General features: G+C 45.8%; 1 protein-coding gene, 2 long non-coding RNA genes and 1 pseudogene across 5 annotated transcripts in view; 2 read left to right on the top strand and 2 right to left on the bottom strand.

The window, feature by feature from the left end:
* The window catches only part of TANGO6 (transport and golgi organization 6 homolog), a 255119-nt gene that overhangs the window by 33434 nt on the left and 199305 nt on the right, over positions 1-22380 (bottom strand). For both annotated transcript variants that reach the window (XM_015126488.3, XM_015126489.3), the window contains exon 17: positions 4596-4709. In XM_015126488.3, coding sequence (XP_014981974.3) covers positions 4596-4709 — 114 coding nt within the window. The remainder of the gene's footprint in view (positions 1-4595; positions 4710-22380) is intronic.
* On the top strand, positions 36-1927 carry LOC144337679 (uncharacterized). Its single transcript, XR_013411093.1, has 2 exons — positions 36-97; positions 995-1927. It is a non-coding gene; the product is annotated as an uncharacterized LOC144337679 (long non-coding RNA).
* On the bottom strand, positions 8921-21609 carry LOC144337674 (uncharacterized). Of its 2 annotated transcripts, none has more exons than XR_013411087.1 (3): positions 21551-21609; positions 11019-12490; positions 8921-10029 (listed from the first exon to the last, which is right to left on the bottom strand). It is a non-coding gene; the product is annotated as an uncharacterized LOC144337674 (long non-coding RNA). The 2 variants fall into 2 exon arrangements; XR_013411088.1 differs by having other exon boundaries at positions 8925-10029; positions 11019-12497; positions 21556-21609.
* On the top strand, positions 20939-21869 carry LOC106995067 (deoxyuridine 5'-triphosphate nucleotidohydrolase, mitochondrial-like; annotated as a pseudogene).

Below are 22380 nucleotides of genomic sequence, written 5' to 3'. Positions count from 1 at the left end.
GTCCTCAGAGCCTTTGGTCACACCAAATCACTCATCTTTTTTTTTTTTTTTTTTTTTTTCTTTGAGACGGAGTCTTGCTCTTGTCACCCAGGCTGGAGTGCAATGGTGCGATCTTGGCTCACTGCAACCTCCGCCTCCCAGGTTCAAGTGATTCTCCAGCCTTAGCCTCCCCCAGGAGCTGCGACTACAGGCGCCCACCACCATGCCTGGCTAATTTTTGTATTTTTAGTAGAGATGGGGTTTCACTATGTTGGCCAGGCCGGTCTTAAACTCCTGAGCTCAAGCAATCTCGTGCGTCAGCCTCTTAAGTAGCTGAGACTATGGGCATGTGCCAACACACCCTGCTTTGTTTTTGTTTTTGAAGCAGGCAACTACCTTGCTTGGTTCAGGGGTTAGCGTGAAAAGCAGGCAAAGAAAATTGGGAAATCTTCTCTTTGGATCTTTCCCTTCCAAATTGCCTCTCTTCCTCCTGCAGCTGTGGTTTCCCCAGACTTGGTCTCCTGGTTCCTCAGGCCAGAAAAGCTGTGATCTCTCTGCCAGTGCCCCTACTATATCGCATGCCTTGCCAAGTATACTTGTCCCTAGGTTAAAACAAGCAAATGGAACTCATCGTGTGCATCACCTCTCCCTCTAAGCATGAACTCCCCATCAGAACTGGCCTGCTTCTAAGCCCTCTCCAGGGATTTCAGGTAGCCCACCAAAGTGCTGGGATTACAGGCGTGAGTCACTGCACCCGGCGAAAATAAGTTTTTCAATAACAAAGTGAATGCAGGGCCAGGCACAGTGGCTCCGTTGAGGTCAGGAGTTCAAGAACAACTTGGCCAACATTGTGAAACCCCGTCCCTACTAAAAATACAAAGATTAGCAGAGCGTGATGGTGCGAATCTGTAATCCCAGCTACTCAGGAGGCTGAAGCACGAGAATTGCTTGAACCCAGGAGGTGGAGGTTGCAGTGAGCCAAGATCACACTACTGCACTCCAGCCTGGGCACCAGAGTGAGACTCTCTCAAAAAAAGAAAGTGAATGCAGTATTTCCCTTCAATGTGGATATTGTGTTGGCTGCACAAAACTCTGGCTACGTTCAAATGGGAAAGAGGTAAAAACTGCCTCATGAGTTAGGGGCATTGTAGTTTCCCCTTTCTGATCCCATTCTATCTCCTGAACCCCTACCTCCTTTTCCAGCTGCCACAACCACAGAGGCCCTTGGCTGACGCATCCTCAAGCAACAGAGAATTCACTGAAACCTGGTATTATCTTTTGGCACTCTATAGCTTGAGAGACAGTGATTAGAAGGGGGAAAAACATAGAACTTCATCAACAGTGTGGCATTTTCACTTCAGCTGTTCCTGGGGGCAAAACAGAGCCATAAAGAGAAATTCCAGATTGAAAGCTTTGTGGTTATCTCTGCTTCTCATTAAAGTGCCCCTGATTATAATCACACCTACGATTACAAGATTTAACACACCTGGTCTCAAGGATGTACTAGGAAGAGGAATCATCTGTTCATCCCTTCCCATTTCCTTTTCTTTATTCACTAAGCACAACTTACACGTTTCAGTGAGTGCAGACTAGAGACGGTTTGGAGAACAGGCGGAGGTTTTTCATTCACATGGGTTTTGAAAGTGACAAAAATCTTCCATGGCCACAAATTATTTTAGTACTAGTGAGACAAGTGGTGTTGGTTTCATTGGCTACACACAGATGTGAGAAATCTGGATAGAGTTTCTATTTCTTCTCTGACTTTGCTAACCAGACATTTTCCTCTGCTACACACACACACACACTCGCTCTGTCTCTCGCTTGCTCTCTCGCTTGCTCTCACTTTTACTCTCTCACTCAGTAAGGGTGTGTGCACTTACAGAGTCTCTCTCTGACACCCAGACTGAAGTGCAGTGGCGTGATCTTGGCTCACTGCAACCTCCGCCTCCCAGGTTCAAGTGATTCTCCTGCCTCAGCCTCCTGACTAGCTGGGATTACAGGCATATGCCACCATGCCTGGCTACTTTTTTGTATTTTTAGTAGAGGCAGAGTTTTGCCAGGTAGGCCAGGCTTGTCTTGAACCCTTGGGCTCAAATGATCCACCCACCTCAGCCTCCCAAAGTGCTGGGATTACAGGCGGTGAGCCACTGTACCCAACCAACTTGTATTTTCAAATACATTTTTGCTTTGAAATAATTTTAGATTTACACAAAAGTTGCAAAGATAGTACAAAGTCCCTGTATACCCCTCATCCATTCCCCTACTGTTAACAACTTACTTAACATCTTCGCCAAGAATTTTGTAGATCTTAACAGTGGATGAAAAACACTGATTCTTCTTAACTCCCTCTCATACAGTGGATTCTCAATAAGAGCAGTGTGTGTTATTGTCCCTATAGCAATTTATTTAATTATATGCATTACTGAGCTATAATCTATATGTCCCCCATCCCCATCGAGGTCCTAGGTAAAACCCTGGATCCACCATCCTTCCAGGTGAGTGCTCCAAGTTAATGAGCAAGTCTTTCCCTACAGAAGTTTTTTGTTTGTTTTTGTTTGTTTTTTGAGGAGACTCACTCTGTCACCCAGGCTGGAGTGCAGTGGTGCGATCTGGGCTCACTGCAACCTCTGCCTCCCAGGTTCAAGTGATTCTCCTGCTTCAGCCTCCTGAGTAGCTGGGATTACAGGCGCCCGCCACCACGCCCGACTAATTTTTGTACTTTGAGTAGGGACGGGGTTTCACCATGTTGGCCAGGCTGATCTCGAACTCCTGACCTCAGGTGATCCATCCGCCTCAGCCTCCCAAAGTACTGAGATTACAGGTGTGAGCCACTGTGCCCAGCTACATAAGTTTTTATGAGTCAGCCAACCCATATTCCTTTGTATCACTATTAGTTGCCACCCCAATACCCATTTCCTGCCAAAATTCAATTTCATTCAGAGTAGCAATGTGCCAACTAAATACATTGTCAGGCTCCTCTGCAGCTAGAAACAATTGTGTGACAGAGTTTTGGCCAACGAAATAGAAATTCTCCTGGGGGGTTCTGGGAAACTGTCCTAGTTCCCCAAAATAAGAAACAAAAGCACTTACGGCTGTCCTTCTCTTATCTTCTTTCTTACTCATTTAAATCATTCACAATGGCCAGAGCTGCAGCAGCTATCTTGTAGCCATGAAGCAAAGGCCACAAGGATTATAGAAATGTTGATCCTGTTGATACTGAGCTGCTAAACAGACACCACCTACTTACATTTCTTGTGATGTGAGAAAAATCCTTACTTGTTTAGGACATCGTAGTTGAAGTTTTTCTAATTTGTAGTTGAACAGGCTCATAGCAGATAAGTTCATTCAATCCAAACCTTCACCTACACAAGGTGGAGGAGAAGGGGGAGAAATGCAGCTGAGGGTAAAGCACTATTCCCAAAGCACTGGGAAATCCAACGGCCTCGCTAGTGAGCTGCAACAACAGCAAGTCGCTATGTAAAGAGAAAAGGTGGCTATGTAGGAAAGGAAGGGGATAACTTACCGAGTCCATGCCTGTACAAAAATGGCATCAGAAACTCCATATGGTAACATTCTAGGATGAATAAAGCCCATGTGTGTGACAAAACAATCACTCTTTTTTTTTTTTTTTTTGAGACAGAGTTTCACTCTTGTTGTCCAGGCTAGAGTACAATGGCGCCATCTCGGCTCACTGCAACCTCCGCCTCCCAGGTTCAAGCAATTCTCCTGTTTCAGCCTCCTGAGTAGCTGGGATTACAGGCACGCACCACCACACCCGGCTAATTTTGTATTTTTAGTAGAGACGGGGTTTCTCCATGTTGGTCAGCTGGTCTCGAACTCCTGACTTCAGGTGATCCGCCTGCCTCGGTCTCCCTAAGTGCTGGGATTATAGGCATGAGTCACGAAGCCTGGCCTAAAAGAATCACTTTTATAATGGCTTCACTGACACTTGGTTAAATACCGATGTGGTAGCCACAGATGAGCATTGTGGATACTGGGTGGTGAATTATTAATGCAAATTTTCCATAGGAAGTCAACTGGGAATGTGTTTCCATATTATACTGACATGTAAAAGTATATATGTAAATATATACTTTCTTCCTGTATGGGCCATACACTGGGAAGAAATCCAGCCAAACCCTCTCGAAGGAGGAAGAAATTTTAATTTATGCAGCAACTAACATGTCATGGATTGAACTCAGCTAGAAAGGAAACATCTTCAATGAGGCCCTTTAGTAATTCAGAATGAACAATTAAATGAGTCAGGAAGGCAAGTCACTGAAGTTCATGCTGCAGAGGCAGGGTGAATGTGCTCTAGCTAGCTCACCTTGGAACAATGAGGACAATGCCAGGATTCAGGGCCTCAATCTATAACCTTGTGCTCTGGTTTTTCTCCAGCAGTTAGTATACAGTTTGGTCAATGTTACTGAGGTAATACAGACATACACTGAAGATACAAACAAGGATTTTTTCCTGCTACAAAATCCCTGTTGACGGACTCATTTGGATGAATCCATCGACGGAAGAGGTTTGAGGCCTTCCCTGGTAAAAGGAAAATTGAGAAATAGACAAATAAAAGAGGTGGAGAAATTGCAAAGGGCGAGAGACTGACTGACCTCAGTAGCTTTCTGGCTGAGTCCCCGAAGCAGCAGCACAACCACATGTATGGCAGCTCTGCGTACTTGAACTTCACTGTCTGTTTTGGCCACAGCAATCAGGCAAGCTGTTACCTAGGAAGATGAAGGAAGATGAAGTTGATAAGAATCAGAGTTGCACAATTACCTATAACCTTTCAACTGTGTTCCACTTACTATACATTCATCAAGAGCAATCTGGCTTAGAAAGGGCTGGACAGTTGCTTAATCCTCAACAAAGAGGGTGAGATCTAGTGGGAGAGATCTTGATGCAGTCTGGCTTTTCTGGTAGAGGACAAAATCTGGTTTGGAATTTAAGAACGAGATTATAGAGTGGGAAGGAATATGTGTACTGTATATTATATGTATTTTTTAAAAGGTAAGGTCAAATGCTAGTATTTCCACAGAAGTGGGGAAGAATTGTTCCTTGTCCCCCTTTAAGAACATCAAATCAAAGGAAAAAAGACGGTCCAAACCATAGCTGCTTCTAGAGAAGGAGGATCATGGGGATTTAGCTAAGGAGACTTCAGAGTTCACAGTCTGGCATGAATGTGAATGTACCATTGATGAAAGTTTCAGCCTAGGGATACAGAAATACAGATATATTCTAACTGATCTTCTTCAGCATGTCCAGACATTCCAGTCCTACAAATGTAGTGTATACCCGATGTGAGTCAGCAGGGGTCACTTTCAGAGACTTCCTGAATATGGAATAGGGCTTTCTGTGCTCAATTACTTTATGTATTTTTTCTGTTTTGTTTTGAGACAGGGTCTCACTCTGTCACCCAGGCTGGAGTGCAGGGGTGCAAGTGACCCTCCCACCTCAGCCTCCCAAGTAGCTAAGACTACAGGTGTGCACCACCATGCCTGGCTAATTTGATTATTTTTTGTAGAGATGAGGTTTTACCATGTTGCCCAGCTGGTCTTGAACTCCTGGGCTTATGCAATCCTCCTGCCTTGCCCTCCCAAGGTGCTAGGATTACAGGTATGAGCCACCGTGTCAAGCCTGTGCTCAGTTACTTTTTTTTTTTTTGAGACGGAGTCTTGCTCTGTCGCCCAGGCTGGAGTGCAGTGGTGCAATCTCAGCTCACTGCAACCTCTGCCTCCTAGGTTCAGGTGATTCTCCTGAGTAGCTTGGACTACAGGTGCACATAACCATGCCTAACTTTTTTTGAGACAAGAGTCTCACTGTGTCACCCAGGCTGGAGTGCAGTGGCACGATCTTGGCTCACTACAAGCTCCGCCTCCCAGGTTCATGCCATTCTCTTGCCTCAGTCTCCCGAGTAGCTGGGACTACAGGCACCCACCACCATGCCTGGCTAATTTTTTGTATTTTTAGTAGAGATGGGGTTTTACTGTGTTAGCCAGGATGGTCTCCATCTCCTGACCTCGTGATCTGCCTGCCTCAGCCTCCCAAAGTGCTAGGATTACAGGCGTGAGCCACTGCGCCTGGCCCACCTAAATTTTTGTATTTTTAGTAGAGATAGAGTTTCGCTATGTTGGCCAGGTTGGTCTCGAACTCCTGACTTCAGGTGATCTGCCCGCCTCAGCCTCCCAAAGTGCTGGGATTACAGGCATGAGTTACTGGGCCCGGCCAGTGCTCAATTACTTTAAAAGACCATACTATCACAGGAAAGAAAGACTGGAAATTACTTGCAAAACGGATACATAATTAATTATGTCATAAAATCAAACAGTTGAATGTAATAGCCACTGTACCCCTCCCTGACTCCTGGTAGGCAGAAAAATGTTTGAAAATCTCAATGAAGTGATACAATTAATAATAATGACAACAAACCTTTCTGAGGCATTCATGTAAGATTTAAAAAGAGAAAAAAAAATTTTTTGAAAGTGCGACCAATGGCAGCAACAATCTGAAGGTATGTCTAACTTATTCAACTGGTCTCTCATATACTTTTATTTATTTATTTATTTATTTGAGACAGGATCTCGCTCTGTCATCCAGGCTGGAGTGCAGTGGTGCAATCTTGGCTCATTGCAACGTCTACCTCCTGGGTTCAACTGATTCTGACGCCTCAGTCTCCTGAGTGGCTAGGACTACAGGCACGTGCCACCATGCCTGGTTAATTTTTTGTATTTTTTGGCAGAGGCAGGGTTTCACCATGTTGGCCAGGCTGGTCTTGAACTCCTGACCTCAAGTGATCTGCCTGCCTCAGCTTCCCAAAGTGCTGGGATTACAGATGTGAGCCACCGCGCCTGACCTCTCATATACTTTTGTCGTTGGACTTACTGTGTGAGTATATTTCTTGGCCAGTAGTGGAAGGATATCTAATTATGATAGGAAAATAGCCAGACTGTGTTTAGAAACACGTACAAATACATATTATGTTTAAAGAATGGTGAATATGAGAACAAGTGAGGAAACAGGCTTGTGCAGAAATTTTAACTATACAGGTTGTATTTTTCACAGCTTTCAAACAGTTGGGCATAGTTCAAAGTATCTAATTAATCAGTGATGGCAGAGAGATTAGAAGAACTAGCTCGTTCTTAAGTATAATTGCGTCTGTGACGCACTGGCATTTAATCAAGTTGTGCATCTATTAGACAAACTTGCAGCTTGCAAGTGAAGGAAAATCCCAGAGGAGTTCAACCCTTTGGGGACTGCTTTCAGTAAGACCCAGCAAGCTGTTCTGCCTTTGACTTGGGATGCCCAACCCTAAGGCCAGCAGTGGCTTCCATGCCTCTGGCATTAACAGTAGAAGCAATTCAGTCCTAAGAGGAATTCCTTGGGCAACCTCCAAACAGGCAACAATATAATAGCTACCTCCACTTTCAGGCTTAGTATTTACAAGGTAAGAGCTGAAACCAGAGAAACAAGTTAGAGCTAGGTCTGAGTCCCTCTTGACACAGGGAAGTCAAATCTGGTCTGATGGCTAAATTATGGAAGCCAGCCCAAGGCCATGGACCGAGCGGAGGGTCTTAGGCGTTCTGCTTGCTCCCCTCTACATTTAGCTTTGGGTCCCTGCTTCCATGTTTAGCTGACCAAGGCTCCCTGCCTAGAACCATGTTGGTGTCTGCCTTTGTCACCTCTGTTCTGCCTCTCTCTGCTAAGCGGGTCATGCTTCCGCCTCAGGTCTCAGTGTAAGGCCGGCTCTCACAGTTGGGCATTTGGGCATTAATCCCACAGTCGAGATGTCCAGGCAGAAGCATCCTGCCTGGAAAAAGGCTTTTCCTTCAAGGGCAATTCTTTTTGTTGAGATGGAATCTCGCTCTGTTGCCCAGGCTGGAGTGCAGTAGAGTGATCTCAGCTCACAGCAACCTCTGCTTCCAGGGTTCAAGCAATCCTCCCACCTCAGCCTCCCTAGTAGCTGGGACTACAGGCATGCACCACCATGCCCAGCCTTCTTCTTCTTCTTTTTATTTTTTTGGAGACAAGGTCTCGCTGTGTCACCCAGGCTGGAATGCAGTGGCATGATCTCAGCTCACTGCAGCCTTCACCTCCCAGGCTCTGGCGCTCCTCCCACCTCAGCCTCCTGAGTAGCTGGGACTGCAGGCGCCCAGCACTACACATGGCTAATTTGTGTAGATTCTGTAGAGATGGAGTTTTGCCATGTTGCCCAGGCTGGTCTCAAACTCCCCAACTCAAGTGATCCGCCTGCCTCGGCTTCCCAAAGTGCTGGGATTCCAGGCATGAACCACTGCACCCCAGTCAAGGCCAATTCTTGAATCCCTGTGCCACCTTGAAGGTATGACTGAGAGAGGAGCTGGTTATGACAAGCCTTGCTGAGATCAGCTGAAATAGCCTTCTGCTTGCTATGGGCTATTAGTGACTTATGCACCAGACTCCACCAAACCCATCTGTAGTCAGCCATCCAGGACAATCAGGAAGAGGCCCGAGAACTGAAGAGCATTTGGGAAACTTCCTCAACCCCTCTGTCACCAGGACCAAATCATGTGAAATGTATAATGGTCTGCCACATAACATGTTTTTTGAGCATCAGAATTTCAATATAGTCTTACGGATATCATCTAAAGATTAGAACAGCCTTCTGTTCAGGTCAGGCACCCATAACCAGCTTATAATGCTGCTCTCCAGCAGACCAGAGAGACAGACCCCTTGGCCAACACTAGAAGTGGGGAGGATGTAGGCCACTCTCTTCTACGTATCCAGGCTGGAAAAGTCACTTCAAGGCTAGTCTTTCACCTCCAACTCCAACAACATAATGAACACTGAGTTCTACCTCTAAAAAACCTTGGTGAGATAGATAGATGATGTAAGGTCTTTACTAATTTATGAATTGGTATATTATTTCTATTCTCTAAGTTCTCTCAGAGGGCAGAAATCCATTCTTTTTTTTTTTTTTTTTTTTGAGGCAGAGTCTTGCTCTGTTGCCCAGGCTGGAGTGCAGTGGTGTGCTCGCAGCTTACCGCAACCTTTGCCTCCCGGGTTCAAGCGATTCTTGTCTCAGTCTCCTGAGTAGCTACACGCGCCTGCCACCACACCTGGCTAATTTTTGTATTTTTAGTAGAGATAGGGTTTTGCCATGTTGGCCAGGCTCTCAAACTCCTGACCTCAAATGATTGCCCACCTTGGCTTCCCAAAGTGCTGGGATTATAGGCGTGAGTCACTGTGCCCAGCCAGAAATTCATCCTTTTGTCACCTGCTTTGAGTAAAGCATACTATGGAAGGCTTTCTCTTCACTGGTGAAATCAGTAAATTGCATCCACTTCTAAAAACCATCCAGAGAGAAACATGCTGATTGCTTTGGAAGCATTAAAGGTCAGTTTCAGCAATTTAACACTTAACAGGAGCCAAGAGAAATAAGGAAAAACACTCCCAAAACAGCTGGCACACACCAAGCATAACCAGAACTATATAAATAAAGATAGTACAAATGGCAAGATTACCAAAAACTGACTTTGGAAAATTCCAGGCAAGAAGTTGCCAGAATTGAGGTACGTATCAAGGAAGCATGACTTTAATTTTCCAACTGCATCTTCATCCATTTTGCTAAAGCTTCCTTTGTTAAAACTCAGTTGGTTTGCTAACTTGTCTACAACTTTACCATCTGTAAACCAAGAAACCTTAACAGCAAAGACAGTGTGACCAACCATTCTCATGAGCTTGGCTTACTCAACCCGCCATGAAAGAAACCATGGCAGACACTTTAGCTTTCTTGGGGTTTCCCAGAACATCTATCTCAGGCCTCATCTCAGGGGTCTATGTATCCTCAAACTGCACTGATTGTGCAAAACTGATAATAAATTCAGGTCATTCCGTGGGATCAGAGGCAGTGGCTTTGTATCAGCCCCCAAACCTCAGGTACGTGGAATTCTGGGCACCATGTTAAAAGGAGACTGGACTTGTCACCTCGGACACATTTTTTTTTTTTTTTTTTAGATGGAGTCTGGCTCTCTCGCCCAGGCTGGAGTGCAGTGGCTGGATCTCAGCTCACTGCAAGCTCCGCCTCCCGGGTTTACACCATTCTCCTGCCTCAGCCTCCTGAGTAGCTGGGACTACAGGCGCCCACCACCTCGCCCGGCTAGTTTTTTTTTTTTTTGTATTTTTTAGTAGAGACGGGGTTTCACCGTGTTAGCCAGGATGGCCTCGATCTCCTGACCTCGTGATCCGCCCATCTGGGCCTCCCAAAGTCCTGGGATTACAGGCGTGAGCCACCACGTCCGGCCTGGGACACATCTTATTTGCTGTAGTGAGGACAGGCCTCTCACTGTGGTTCACTTAAATCATATTTACTTCTCACAGAGAGTGATAAAGATGAAGAACCTATCAAGATTTGGTTTTAAGCGACACGGCCTTTGACAAGAACAAGGAGAAATTGGAAAAAAAAAAGAAAAAAAAAAGAATGTTCTCTACAGATTAATTCTTGACATCAACAGAGAGGAAAAACCTGAATTCCCAGTATAGTGACTGTGGAAGGGGTGAGCCTATACTTTGTATTCCTTCCCGACCAGCTGGCACCATCAGAGCAGACAGTGCCCAAATCTGGATCACCCAATAGTTACGACAACTTTCTTCAGATGCCGAAGAGCCATAGCCAGAGAGGAAGGGCTCTGATGCCCTCAGACCACGTTGTGTTAGAAGGGACTACAGTGGCTGGTTTGTTCAATTTCATTTTCTTCTGCTTATTATTTTTAACAGGTTTAATTCACTTTATTCTTCTTGTATGCCAGCTTATGTTGTGGCCAGGTACAGTGGCTCATGCCTGTAATCCCAGGACTTTGGGAGGCCGAGGCAGGCGGATCACCTGAGGTCAGGAGTTCGAGACGAGCCTGGCCAATGTGGTGAAACCCCATCTCTACTAAATATACAAAAATTAGCCAGGCCTGGTGGCGCACACCTGTAATCCCAGCTACTCGGGAAGCTGAGGAAAGAGAATCGCTTGAACCCGGGAGGCAGAGGTTGCAGTGAGCCGAGATCCCCACTGCACTCCAACCTGGCGACACAGTGAGACTCTGTCTCAAAAAAAAAAAAAAAAAAAAAAAAAAGAAAGCTTATGTTGTAACCACAGCTGGAGCCTGGGTCCTCTGCATGGAGACTCTGGTGTGGGTCTTGATGAGACGGTCAGTGCATTCCTGACAGGGAGGCTTGGTGAATAGTGTCTTTCCAGAGGTTGGGGGTCAGGCAGCTATAGGTCCTAGAGATGGCATCAAAGGTAGCCTTGGTGAAGTTGTCCAGGGTGGCAGTGCAGCCCCTGGCTGAGGTGTAGCAGTCGTCAATACCGGCCATCAGCAGCAGCATCTTGGACACAGGAGTTGAGATGATGCCATTGTTCCTGGGGGCAGGGATAAAGTGTACTAGCTTAGAGCTAAAGCAGCCTGTTCACCATACAGGGGGCGATGTAGGACTTGCCGGTCTTGTTCCCCCAATAACATCACCACATAGGGACAATGGAAAGCTTGGCCAGGATGATGGTCCCTTAGATGGCAGTAGTAACCTCCTTGAAGCACTTGACACCTAGACCGATGTGGCCATGATAGTTCCTAACAGTAGCAAATGCCTTGAATCTGGTGCGCTGGCCAGTGTGGGTCTGTTTCTACACAAGCATAATCTTCAAAACCTCACCCATGAGAGACGCCCCCCTGAAAAAAGCCAATGATATCACACTCCTCAATGGGCAGGGAGAAGAGATAGGTCTCCAGGGACTTGATCTTCATGTGCTTGACCAGAGGGCCCAGCTTGGTGATGGGTATCCACTCCTTGTCCTCAGTCGTGCCTCTATGAGTTCCATAGTCTCAGCTCCAGCCTTGACCATGACCGCAAGCCCAGTCCTGCATGCTGCTACCAAAGCCTCTGAGGAAGCCATGGCAGTTTTCCATTTAGGGTCCCCAGGGCCTCTAGGACCTCCTGCCACATTGGCATCATCCTCCAGTTTGGTGATTTCTCAGAAAGGAAGCTGTTCAATTTGATCTCAAAATAGATTATGCTTCTCCTCTTCCTCTGCCTGGCTAACACTTGATCAACATAACCTTCTTGATGCCCTGACAAGTTAACCCAGGGTCCCAGCTCTGGGTTCCCCAGTGCTTTGTGCTGGCTCTATCGTGTCACTCCTATCCACTGTGGATTTACTCCTCTGCATTTCACACACGCTACTGAAACTTCCTTAAGGGAAGAGATTGGGTCCTTTATTTGTGTCTTCTAGCATACTTGCCAGATAACAGATGCTCACGAAGGAGAATTCCTTCTGTTTGCAAAGACAAGTTTCCCAAAGCTCAAGTTCCTTCTCCACTAGCACGCCCTGGAACTAAGCAATTCTGAGACTTCAAGGGCTTTCACAGGACACTGAAAGAACTGTCCTAGAAGAAGCCACAGTAACTTTTTATTTTATTTACTTATTTTTGAGACAAAGTCTCTCTCTATTGCCCAGGCTGGAGTATAATGGTGTGATCTCAGCTCACTGCAACCTCCACCTCCTGGGTTCAAGTGATTCTCCTGCCTCAGCCTCCTGAGTAGCTGGGATTATAGGTACCTGCCACCACATGGGGCTAGGTGTTGTATTGTTAGTAGAGATAGGGTTTCACCTTGTTGACCAGGCTGGTCTCGAACTCCTAACCTCAGGTGATCTGCCTGCCTTGGCCTCCCAAAGTGGTGAGATTACAGGCATGAGCCACCACACCTGGCAACAGTAACTTTTTTTTTTTTTTTGAGATGGAGTCTTGTTCTGTCGCCCAGGCTGGAGTGCAATGGTGTGATCTCGGCTCACTGCAACCTCAGCCTCCAGGTTCAAGCAATTATCTGCCTCAGCCTCCCCAGATTACAGGCGCCTGCCACCACACCTAATTTTTTGTGTTTTTAGTAGAGATGGGGTTTCACCATCTTGGCTAGGCTGTTCTTGAACTCCTGACTTCGTGATCCACCCACCTCAGCCTCCCAAAGGGCTGGGATTACAGGTGTGAGCCACTGTGCCCGGCCAACAGTAACTTTTTAAAAGAAGTTAGATTGGCTGGACACGGTGGCTCATGCCTGTAATCCTAGCACTTTGGGAGGCTAAGGCGGGTGGATTGCCTGAACTCAGGAGTTTGAGACTAGCCTGAGCAACATGGTGAAACCCTGTCTCTAGTAAAAATATAAAAAAATTAGCTGGGCATTGTGGTGCATGCCTGTAGTCCCAGCTACTTGAGAGGTTGAGGCAAGAGAATTGCTTGAACCCAGGAGGCAGAGTTGCAATGAGTTGAGACTGTGCCACTGTACTGCAGCCTGGGTGACGGAGTGAGGCTCTGTCTCCATAAATGAATGAATGAAGGAACGAATGAAGTTAGATCATTTCATTCTTCCACCCTGGCTTCCCATCTCACTCACAGGGAAAGCAAAAGTCCACACAAGGCTCCGCTGGGACTGGCCACTGCCTTTCTGGTGCCAACTCCTGTTCTTCTGTGAAGCCACACTGGCCTTACTGTTCTCCAGCACATGAAGCCTGTACCTGTCACAGGGCCTCTGCACTCACATCTCCCTCCACCTGGAATGCTCCCTCCCTAGGTTTCTAGATCAACCCCTTGCTTCCTTGTATCTTTGCTCAAAGGTCACTTGTCAGTCAGGCACAGTGGCTCATTCCTGTAATCCCAGCACTTTGGCAGGCTGAGGCAGGCAGGTTGCATGAGCTTAGGAGTTTGAGACCAGCCTGGACAACATGGTGAAATTCCATCTCTACTAAAACAACACAGAAAAAATTAGCTGGGTGGGGCGGCACACGCCTGTAGTCCCAGCTACTTGGGAGGCTGAGGCAAGAGAATTGCTTGAACCCAGGAGGTGGAGGTTGCAATGAGCCAAGATCGTGCCACTGCACTCCAGCCTGGGCGACAGAGCAAGACTGACTGTCTCAAAAAACAAAAGTCACTTGTCAGGAAAGCTTTTCCTGTCCATTCGAGACAATAGCAAACTCCCTTTGGGCTCCTTATCTTGCTAAATTTATCTCTTTGGTGCTTATCATCACCTGACACAGTATAAATCTGTATATCCATGTTTACTTGTTTACTGCCTACCTCTCCTCTCCAGAAGTCAGGTCCAGGAGGACAGGGACTCTGTTGTCTTCACAGCTGGGTCCCTAGCACAGAGCATATGGCTTGGCTCTAGTCCCAACTGGCACAGGGTAAGTGCTCATTACATATTTGTTGAATGAATAAATGAATGAAGAACTACTTAAGAGCCAGGCCAAATACCCCACTCTTTGCGTGTGGATGAACTAGAGTTGTCTGACTATAGGAGGACTCAAATGCTGAAATACTAAGACTGGCAGGTATCCAACATGTTCAAACTTGTAGTCCACCCAAGGTAGCTGGTTTGGCAACGAAGACAAGGCGAACATGGGATTCTGCATAAGAAGGAACATCTAAAAGGAAGAGAAATAAATTATATGGGATGAAAACACCTGTTTTTTTTTCAAATCAGAGGGAAAATATTGCCTTCTGAAGTCTCACTGCCAAAAGCAAGTGCTATTAAAAACCAGAGCTGTATCACCCTTCCTGTGTGTAGCTTTTCTCTTATGGCAATCCTATTCAGCTTCCAAGGCACAAAAGCAACCTTATAAATGAACTGAAAACATTTATTTATTTATTTATTTTTTTGAAACAGGGTCTCACTCTATTACACAGGCTGGAGTGCAGTGTTGCGATCATGGCTCACCACAGCCTTGACCTCCCCTCCCCAGGGTCAGGTGATCCTCCTGCCTCAGTCTCCGAAGTAGCTGGGACTACAGGCATGCATCACCTTGCCCCAATTTTTTTTTTGAATTTTTGTAGACATAGGGTCTCGCTGTGTTGCCCAGGTTGGTCTTGAACTCCTGGGCTCAAGTGATCTGCCCACCTTGGCTTCCCAAAGTGCTAGGAGTACAGATGTGAGCCACTGTGCCCAGCCTGAAAACATTTATTGAGAGACAATATAGAAGAGTGGTTAAGAGCTGACTTCTGGAACCAACTACCTGCATTCAAATCCCAGCCTTGCCACTTTCTAGTTGCACAACCTTGGCAACTTATTTATCTGTGCCTCAGTTCCCTCTATGAAAACTGGATCAGTAGGCCAGGTGCAGCGGCTCATGCCTGTAATCCTAGCACTTTGGGAGGTTGAGGTGGGCGGATCACGAGGCCAGGAGATCGAGACCATCCTGGCTAACACGGTGAAACCCCATCACTACTAAAAATACAAAAAATTAACCAGGCATGGTGGCGGGCACCTGTAGTCCCAGCTACTGGGGAGGCTGAGGCAGGAAAATGGCATGAACTCGGGAGGCGGAGCTTGCAGTGAGCCAAAATTGTGCCACTGCACTCCAGCCTGGGCGACAGAGAGAGACTCCATCTCAAAAAAAAAAAAAGAAAGAAAAAAGAAAATTGGATCAGTTGACATCTGTAAGGTACTCAGGAGTATAGAGTGCTTGCTATGCTGTTATGACTATTTTTTTTGAGACAGGGTCTCACTCTGTTGCCCAGGCTGGAGTGCAAGGATACCATCACAGCTCACTGTAGCCTCTGCCTCCCAGCTTCAAGCAGTTCTCCTACCTCAGCCTCCCAAGTAGCTGGGACTACAGGCGTGTGCCACCACACCTGGCTAATTCTGGTACTTTTTGGTAGAGATGGGATTTAACCATGTTGCCCAGGCTGGTCTTGAACTCCTAACCTCAAGTGATCTGCCTACCTCGGCCTCCCAAAGTGTTGAGATTATAGGTCTGAGCCACCGTGCCTGGCCTTGCTATGACTATTATTGAAACACATAGGAACTAGCCTTCCCAACCAGCTTTCTCCGCTCTTGAAACATTCAATATTGTATTAATCAGCCAACACTTAGCATCCACTATGTACCAAGCACTGTGATAGGTACTAGGGGGTATGACAAGGTGAATCAAGATGAGTTCTGCCCTTGTTATGCTCACAATTTACTAATGACCACAAACATTCCTGGGACTGATTCTGTAGAAACAGTCTAGCTCTCTAGAAGTGGGGCAGGATCACTGGACAAGAGGTTTGCCAGGAAGGCGCCCCAAAGCAGCAGCTCCGCATCTCAAGTTTTTTTTTATTTTTAATTTATTTTATTTTATTTTTTGAGATCGAGTCTTGCTCTGTTGCCAGGCTGGAGTGCAGTAGTATGATCTTGGTTCACTGCAACCTCCACCTCCCAGGTTCAAGCAATTTTCCTGCCTCAGCTTCCTGAGTAGCTGGGACTACAGGTGTGCACCACCAGGCCAGCTAATTTTTGTACTTTTGTTTAGTAGAGATGGAGTTTCACCATGTTGGCCAGGATGGTCTCGATCTCTTGACCTCGTGATCTGCCCACCTCGGCCTCCTAAAGTGCTGAGATTACAGGCGTGAGCCACAGCGCCCTGCCCTCACCTGTTTTAAGGTTGAAACATAAAGGAAAATGGTGCTTTTCTTTGTGTCAGCACCCATGGTAGGCAAACAACCTACTACCTATTTGCACAAGGCTTGATTCTTGCTGTGAGCCAGGAAGCCATAAAGTAACAAGGCCTTTCATGATGTGGCCCCTACCTGCGCTTTCTTGCCTCAGCTTCTGCATTTGTTCAAGTGAACGCAGTTAAACTTACCCCCCGCCCCTTCACTCCAGCATTTGGAACCTTCCTAAACATGTCAGGCCATCTCATGCCCTTTGCACAGCTGCTCCCTCTGCTGAAATGCTCATCCCTGACTTTTTTTTACCTAATTTCTACTTGTTCTCTGGATTCAGCTCCAAGGATTTCTTCCTCCAGGACATCTTTGCCAATACCCGAACCTGACCAAGGGACTCCTCAAAGGTGCTCCCATAGCATCGATCCCAGTGGACTATAATTGTAATCACTGATGTCTGTGTCTGCCATATTCTCCACGCCCAGAAGGCAAGGTGGTATCTGACAGGGTTTTGTATCCTCAGCCCCTAACACGGCAGTTGTTTTGAAAACATACGGCTGGGGACATCTGAAGGACACTGGTCACTCTGCTCTTCTTATTTCCTTTTTTTTTTTTGAGATGGAGTCTTGCTCTGTCACCCAGGCTGGGGTACAGTGACGTGATCTTGGCTCACTGCAATCTCTGCCTCCCAGGTTCAAGCGATTCTCCTGCCTCAGCCTCCTGAGTAGCTGAGATTACAGGTGCTTGCCAACACTCTCGGCTAATTTTTGTATTGTTAGTAGAGATGGGGTTTCACCATCCTGGCCAGGCTGGTCTTGAACTCTTGACCTTAGGTGATCCACCCACTTTGGCCTCCCAAAGTCCTGGGATTATAGGTGTGAGCCACCACACCCGGCCTGTTCTTCTTATTTCCTTAATGCTCATCCTTATCACTGTCATCATCAGCCCCCTTCAAATGACCAAGATGATCCTTAAGAAAAATCTTAATATAGAAAAATAAAATGTCTTTACTAGAATGGCACCTTCTCAGTGAGACTCACCTGATACCCTGTTGAGCACTGCAGCCGCCCCACCACCTAAGACTACAATCCTCATCAGTTTCCCTTCTCCTACTTTTTTTTTTTTCCATAGCACTTGTCATGGTCTTATATACTAGATACTTTACTTACTGATTATATATAGCATTTATTACCTGTCTACTCTCTCTAGAATAGAAGCTCCATGAAGATGGGAATCACTGTCTAGTTTGAAGAGTGATGTGTCTTAAGTGTCCAGAATACTGCTTGGCATGTAGTAGGCACTCAATACAAATTGTTGAATAAATCGTTATGTCAAACATATATGTCTTGTAACAATCTTGTAACAATCTTGCATTGCAGGTATTTTAATCCCATTTTCTAGATCAAGAAACTGAACTCAAAGTCATTTGTTCAAGTGAATGCAGTTAAACAGATGGTATAGCTGGGCTCTCATTCATTCCCATTTCCAAGTGTACCTGGCAGTTTTGTTATCTTTCAATAGGTCGGGTGGGTCTCCTGACAGATGATGTTTCTTGAATGTTACAAAATCTGCTTTAGCTTAATCTTCCTGATCAACCAAAACCAAGAAATTTCTCTAACACTTTGGATAGTAAATCATATGCTGCTAGCATGCTACAGTTTCCTTAGGAGAGAGAAAGAGAACAGTCTAGGGATTCAAAAATAAATACAGTCTTAATGTTTGAGTTCAGAGGTCATGATATTCAGGTATTGTTCAGGTTCATTAGTTTTACAAAATATATAGATCCCATCAAGTCTCAGCTGGTCCACTTGGAGATCTGCAGAAAACTTTTCTGAAATGCATGGCTATGTTAATTTTTTTTTTTTTAACTGGGCATGGTGGTGTGTGCCAATAGTTCCAGCTACTCAGAAGGCTGAGGCAGATGGATCACTTCAGCCCAGGAGTTCGAGACCAACCTGGACAGCATAGCAAGACCCCATCTCTTAAAAAAAAAAAAAAGTGTGTGTGATTGTACCAACAACTCTGATTGTACTAAAAACCATTGAGTTGTACACTTTATTTTTATTTTCTTTTGAGACAAAGTCTTGCTCTGTCATCTAGACTACAGTGTAGTGGTGCAATTTTAGCTCACTGCAACCTCCACCTCCCATGTTCAAGCGATTCTCCTGCCACAGCCTCCTAAGTAGCTGAGATTACAGGGATGTGCCACCACGCCTGGCTAATTAATTTTGTATTTTTGGTAGAGAGGGGGTTTCACCATGTTGGCCAGGCTGGTCTTGAACTCCTGACCTCAGGTGATCTGCCTGCCTTGGCCTCCCAAAGTGCTGAAATTATAGGCGTGAGCCTCTGCACCTGGCCTGAATTGTACACTTTAAATGGGTAACTTGTATAGTGTGTGAAGTGTATCTCAGTAAAGCCATTATTTAAAAATAATAATATTTGGAGGGCCGGGTGCGGTGGCTCATGCCTATAATTCCAACACTTTGGGAGGCCTGAATCAGATGGATCACCTGAGGTCAGAAGTTCAAGACCATCCTAGCCAAGATGGTGAAACCCTGTCTCTACCAAAAATACAGAAATTATCCAGGCGTGGTAGCAGGTGCCTGTAATCCCAGCTACTCGGGAGGCTGAGGCAGGAGTATCGCTTGAACCCGGGGGCTGGAGGTTGCAGTGCGTAGAGATCATGCCACTGCACTCCAGCTTGGGCGACAGAGGAAGACTCCGTTTCAAAAAAAAAAAAAAGAAAGAAAAAAAAATTACAAATATTAGTTGGGTGTGGTAGCAGTCACCTGTAATCCCAGCTACTTGGGAGGCTATAGTAGGAGAATTGCTTTAACCCGGGAGGCGGAGGTTGCAGTGAGCTGAGATCACACCATTGTACTCCAGTCTGGGTAACAGAGCAAGAACTCATCTCAAAAAAAAAAAAAAAAAAATTGGGTTTGGTTCAGATCATGGACCAGTAACTTGTTTTAGTACACAGTTTACAGTTCAGTTTGGTTTGGGTTATGTGAAGAGACCAAGAAAACAGAGAAAAAAATGTGGGAATCATTTCAGTATCTGACCCAGAAAAGTTACAGTAGTCTGAAACCGTCAGACAATATAACCAAATAGACCCATAAAAGCCTTCTCTTAAGTGTTACAAGTTAATAACACTAAAGAACAAGAGATTTGCTAAGTCCATCTAAAACAGGATGAGATGCCTAATGGTTCACATATATTAGAGCACTTGGGTTTTAAGTAGGTACTTAATGTTGTTGTTTCTAAGTTATTAAAAGAAAAGAAGATACAAAAACCGAGGAATGGGATATCCCTGGTGATCTCTCAGAGAACAGTAAAAGGGAAGGAAATAACTGATATATGTGTAACTTTTCTGAAAATCCTAGGTTGAAATTTAATGAAAAGAGTAGCCCTTATAACCAAATAAAGCAAAATATATGAAGCTCAAGAATCAGGAAATACCATAAATTCAAGTGTATACATACATCTGTGAGTGGGCTTCTCTGCTTATTGATATGACACAACTGCCAAACATTGAAAAAAATTCCCTCTCAGGCCTGGGCACAGTGGCTCATGCCTGTAATCCCAGCACTTTGGGAGGCTGAGGCACGCGGATCACTTGAGGTCAGGAGTTCGAGACCAGCTGGCCAACATGGCGAAATCCCATCTCCACCAAAAATACAAAAATTAGCCGGGCATGGTGGCTCACACCTGTAATCCCAGCTACTCAGGAGGCTAAGACAGGGGAATCGCTTGAATGCAGGAGGTGGAGGTTGCAGTGAGCCGAGATTACACCACTGTACTACAGCCTGGGGAGCAAAGTGAGACTCCATCTCACGAAAAAAAAAAAAAAGAAAAAGGAAAAAGGAAAATTCCCCCTCAGTAGATCCTTCTTAAGATTTGATCCTCTCACTCCTGAAACCTGGGAGGCGGAGGCTGCAGTGAGTCAAGATCACACAACTGCACTCCAGCCCAGGTGACGGAGCAAGACTCCATCACAATTGAAGCAAGACTCCATCACGTTGAAGACTCCTCACCCTTCAATATCCAGTGTATCCTCATTTTCCTTGGGTGCGGTACAAGAGCTTGGGAACCGCTGAATGAGGTACAAGCTAACACAGGTGAGCTGGGGCACGCCAGCATAGCCAAGTGAGGCCAGGATGGGGCATTCCCAGCCAGAGGTCCCTGGCTTGCAAAGTGACTAAGAAGAAAAATCCTACACCACCAGCACTTTGGGAGGCTGAGGCAGGAGGATCACTTGAGTCTTGAGTCTAGGAATTCAAGACCAGCCTGGCCAACATGGTGAAACACTGTCTCTACTAAACATACAAAAATTAACCAGGCGTGGTGGCGCATGCCTGTAATCCTAGCTACTTAAGAGGCTCATGTGGGAGAATCGCTTGAACCTGGAAGGTGGAGGTTGCTGGAAGGTGGAGGTTGCAGTGTGCCAAGATTCCACCACTGTAAACAAACAAACAAACAGATTTGATCCTCTCTTCTACTCACCTTCTCGCTCTGCCATGCCCTGCTTTGATAAGACACTTGCCATTTCCCCCAGCTAGCAGGCCTGGCCTACAGAGGAAGGCAGCACGCAGCTTGCTTTGTCTGGCTCTCTGAACACCCCATGGCCTCAACCTGGGGGTCCATGTAGGTTGCGAGCTATGACCTGTACAGTACCTATGATGATACAATACCACCTACAGAGAAAGCTCTTGTGAAAATGGACACTCAGACAGCCCTTCCTTCTGGGTGTTATGGAAGAGTGGCTCCATGGTCTGGTTTGGCTGCAAAACACTTTCTAGATGTAGGAACTGGTGTCAGAGAGAAAGATTATAGTGTACATGTTGATTGTGTACTATTTAATTTTGGCAAAAAAAAGTTTGAAGTTGGTGGGGCGTGGTGGCTCAAGCCTGTAATCCCAGCACTTTGGGAGGCTGAGGTGGGTAGATCACTTGAGGTCAGGAGTTTGAGACCAGCCTGGCCAACATGGTGAAACCCTGTCTCTATTAAAAATACAAAAATTGGCCGAGTGTGGTTACGGGTGCCTGTAATCCCAGCTACCTGGGAGGCTGAGGCAAGAGGATTACTTGAACCCGGGAGGCAGAGGTTGCAGTGAGCTGAGATCGTGCCACTGTACTCCAGCCTGGGCAACAGAGTGAAACAATGTGTCAAAAAAAAAAAAAAGAAAAGTTTGAAGTCAAAAAAGGTCATCAAATTGCATAGCTCATTTGTGAACTAAATTTTTTTAACCAGAAATAGAAGAAGTTTAAGATTTGGATGACACTGAAAGGGGTTCAGGAGGTTTTGGTTCCACTAGAAAGAATTAAAATTTATGCCAAGAATAGAAAATGAGAAATCATACCTGGTCTTAAAGAGTTTTTGCTTAAAGATTAAAAAAAAAAAAAAGGCCAGGTGCAATGGCTCATGCCTGTAATCCCAGTGATATCTACAGGCGGCAGCCAAACACCTAGGCGGATAGGGGCAGGTGCCCAGTGCAACCCCACCTCCAAGCTGAAGACAGTTTAAAGCCCAAAAGCTAAGCTACAAGTTAAATTCTCAGACTGAATCGAAAACTTGTCTTCCTGTTTGGCACATTTTCCTCTGATTAGTGCCCACCCTTCACCTATTTTACATACACCTACCATTTCCTAACTGGTTTTCTATACTGTCAGGCCCACCTTTGAGTGGTGCCTTGTTTTAACCTTTTTTGCATACTCACAAACCAATCAGCATGCGTCATGTGCCTATGAAGACCCCAGACTCAGTCAATAGAGGAGGAAATGGGTTGACTTCAGGGAAGAGACAACTTGATTTTGGGGAAGACAACCTGCCCCTTCACATCCTCTCTCCAGCTCCCTTCTCTGCTGAGAGTCGTTTCATCGCTCAATAAAATTCTTCTCCACCCTCTTCACCCTTCAATGTTCAGTGTATCCTCATTTTTCTTGGGTGCGGTACAAGAGCT

Source organism: Macaca mulatta, chromosome 20 (genome assembly GCF_049350105.2).
Source record: "Macaca mulatta isolate MMU2019108-1 chromosome 20, T2T-MMU8v2.0, whole genome shotgun sequence".
In the NCBI taxonomy this organism is placed as follows: domain Eukaryota; kingdom Metazoa; phylum Chordata; class Mammalia; order Primates; family Cercopithecidae; genus Macaca; species Macaca mulatta.
Note: the sequence above shows the minus strand (reverse complement) of the source record. Positions and strands in the feature narration are given on the sequence as shown.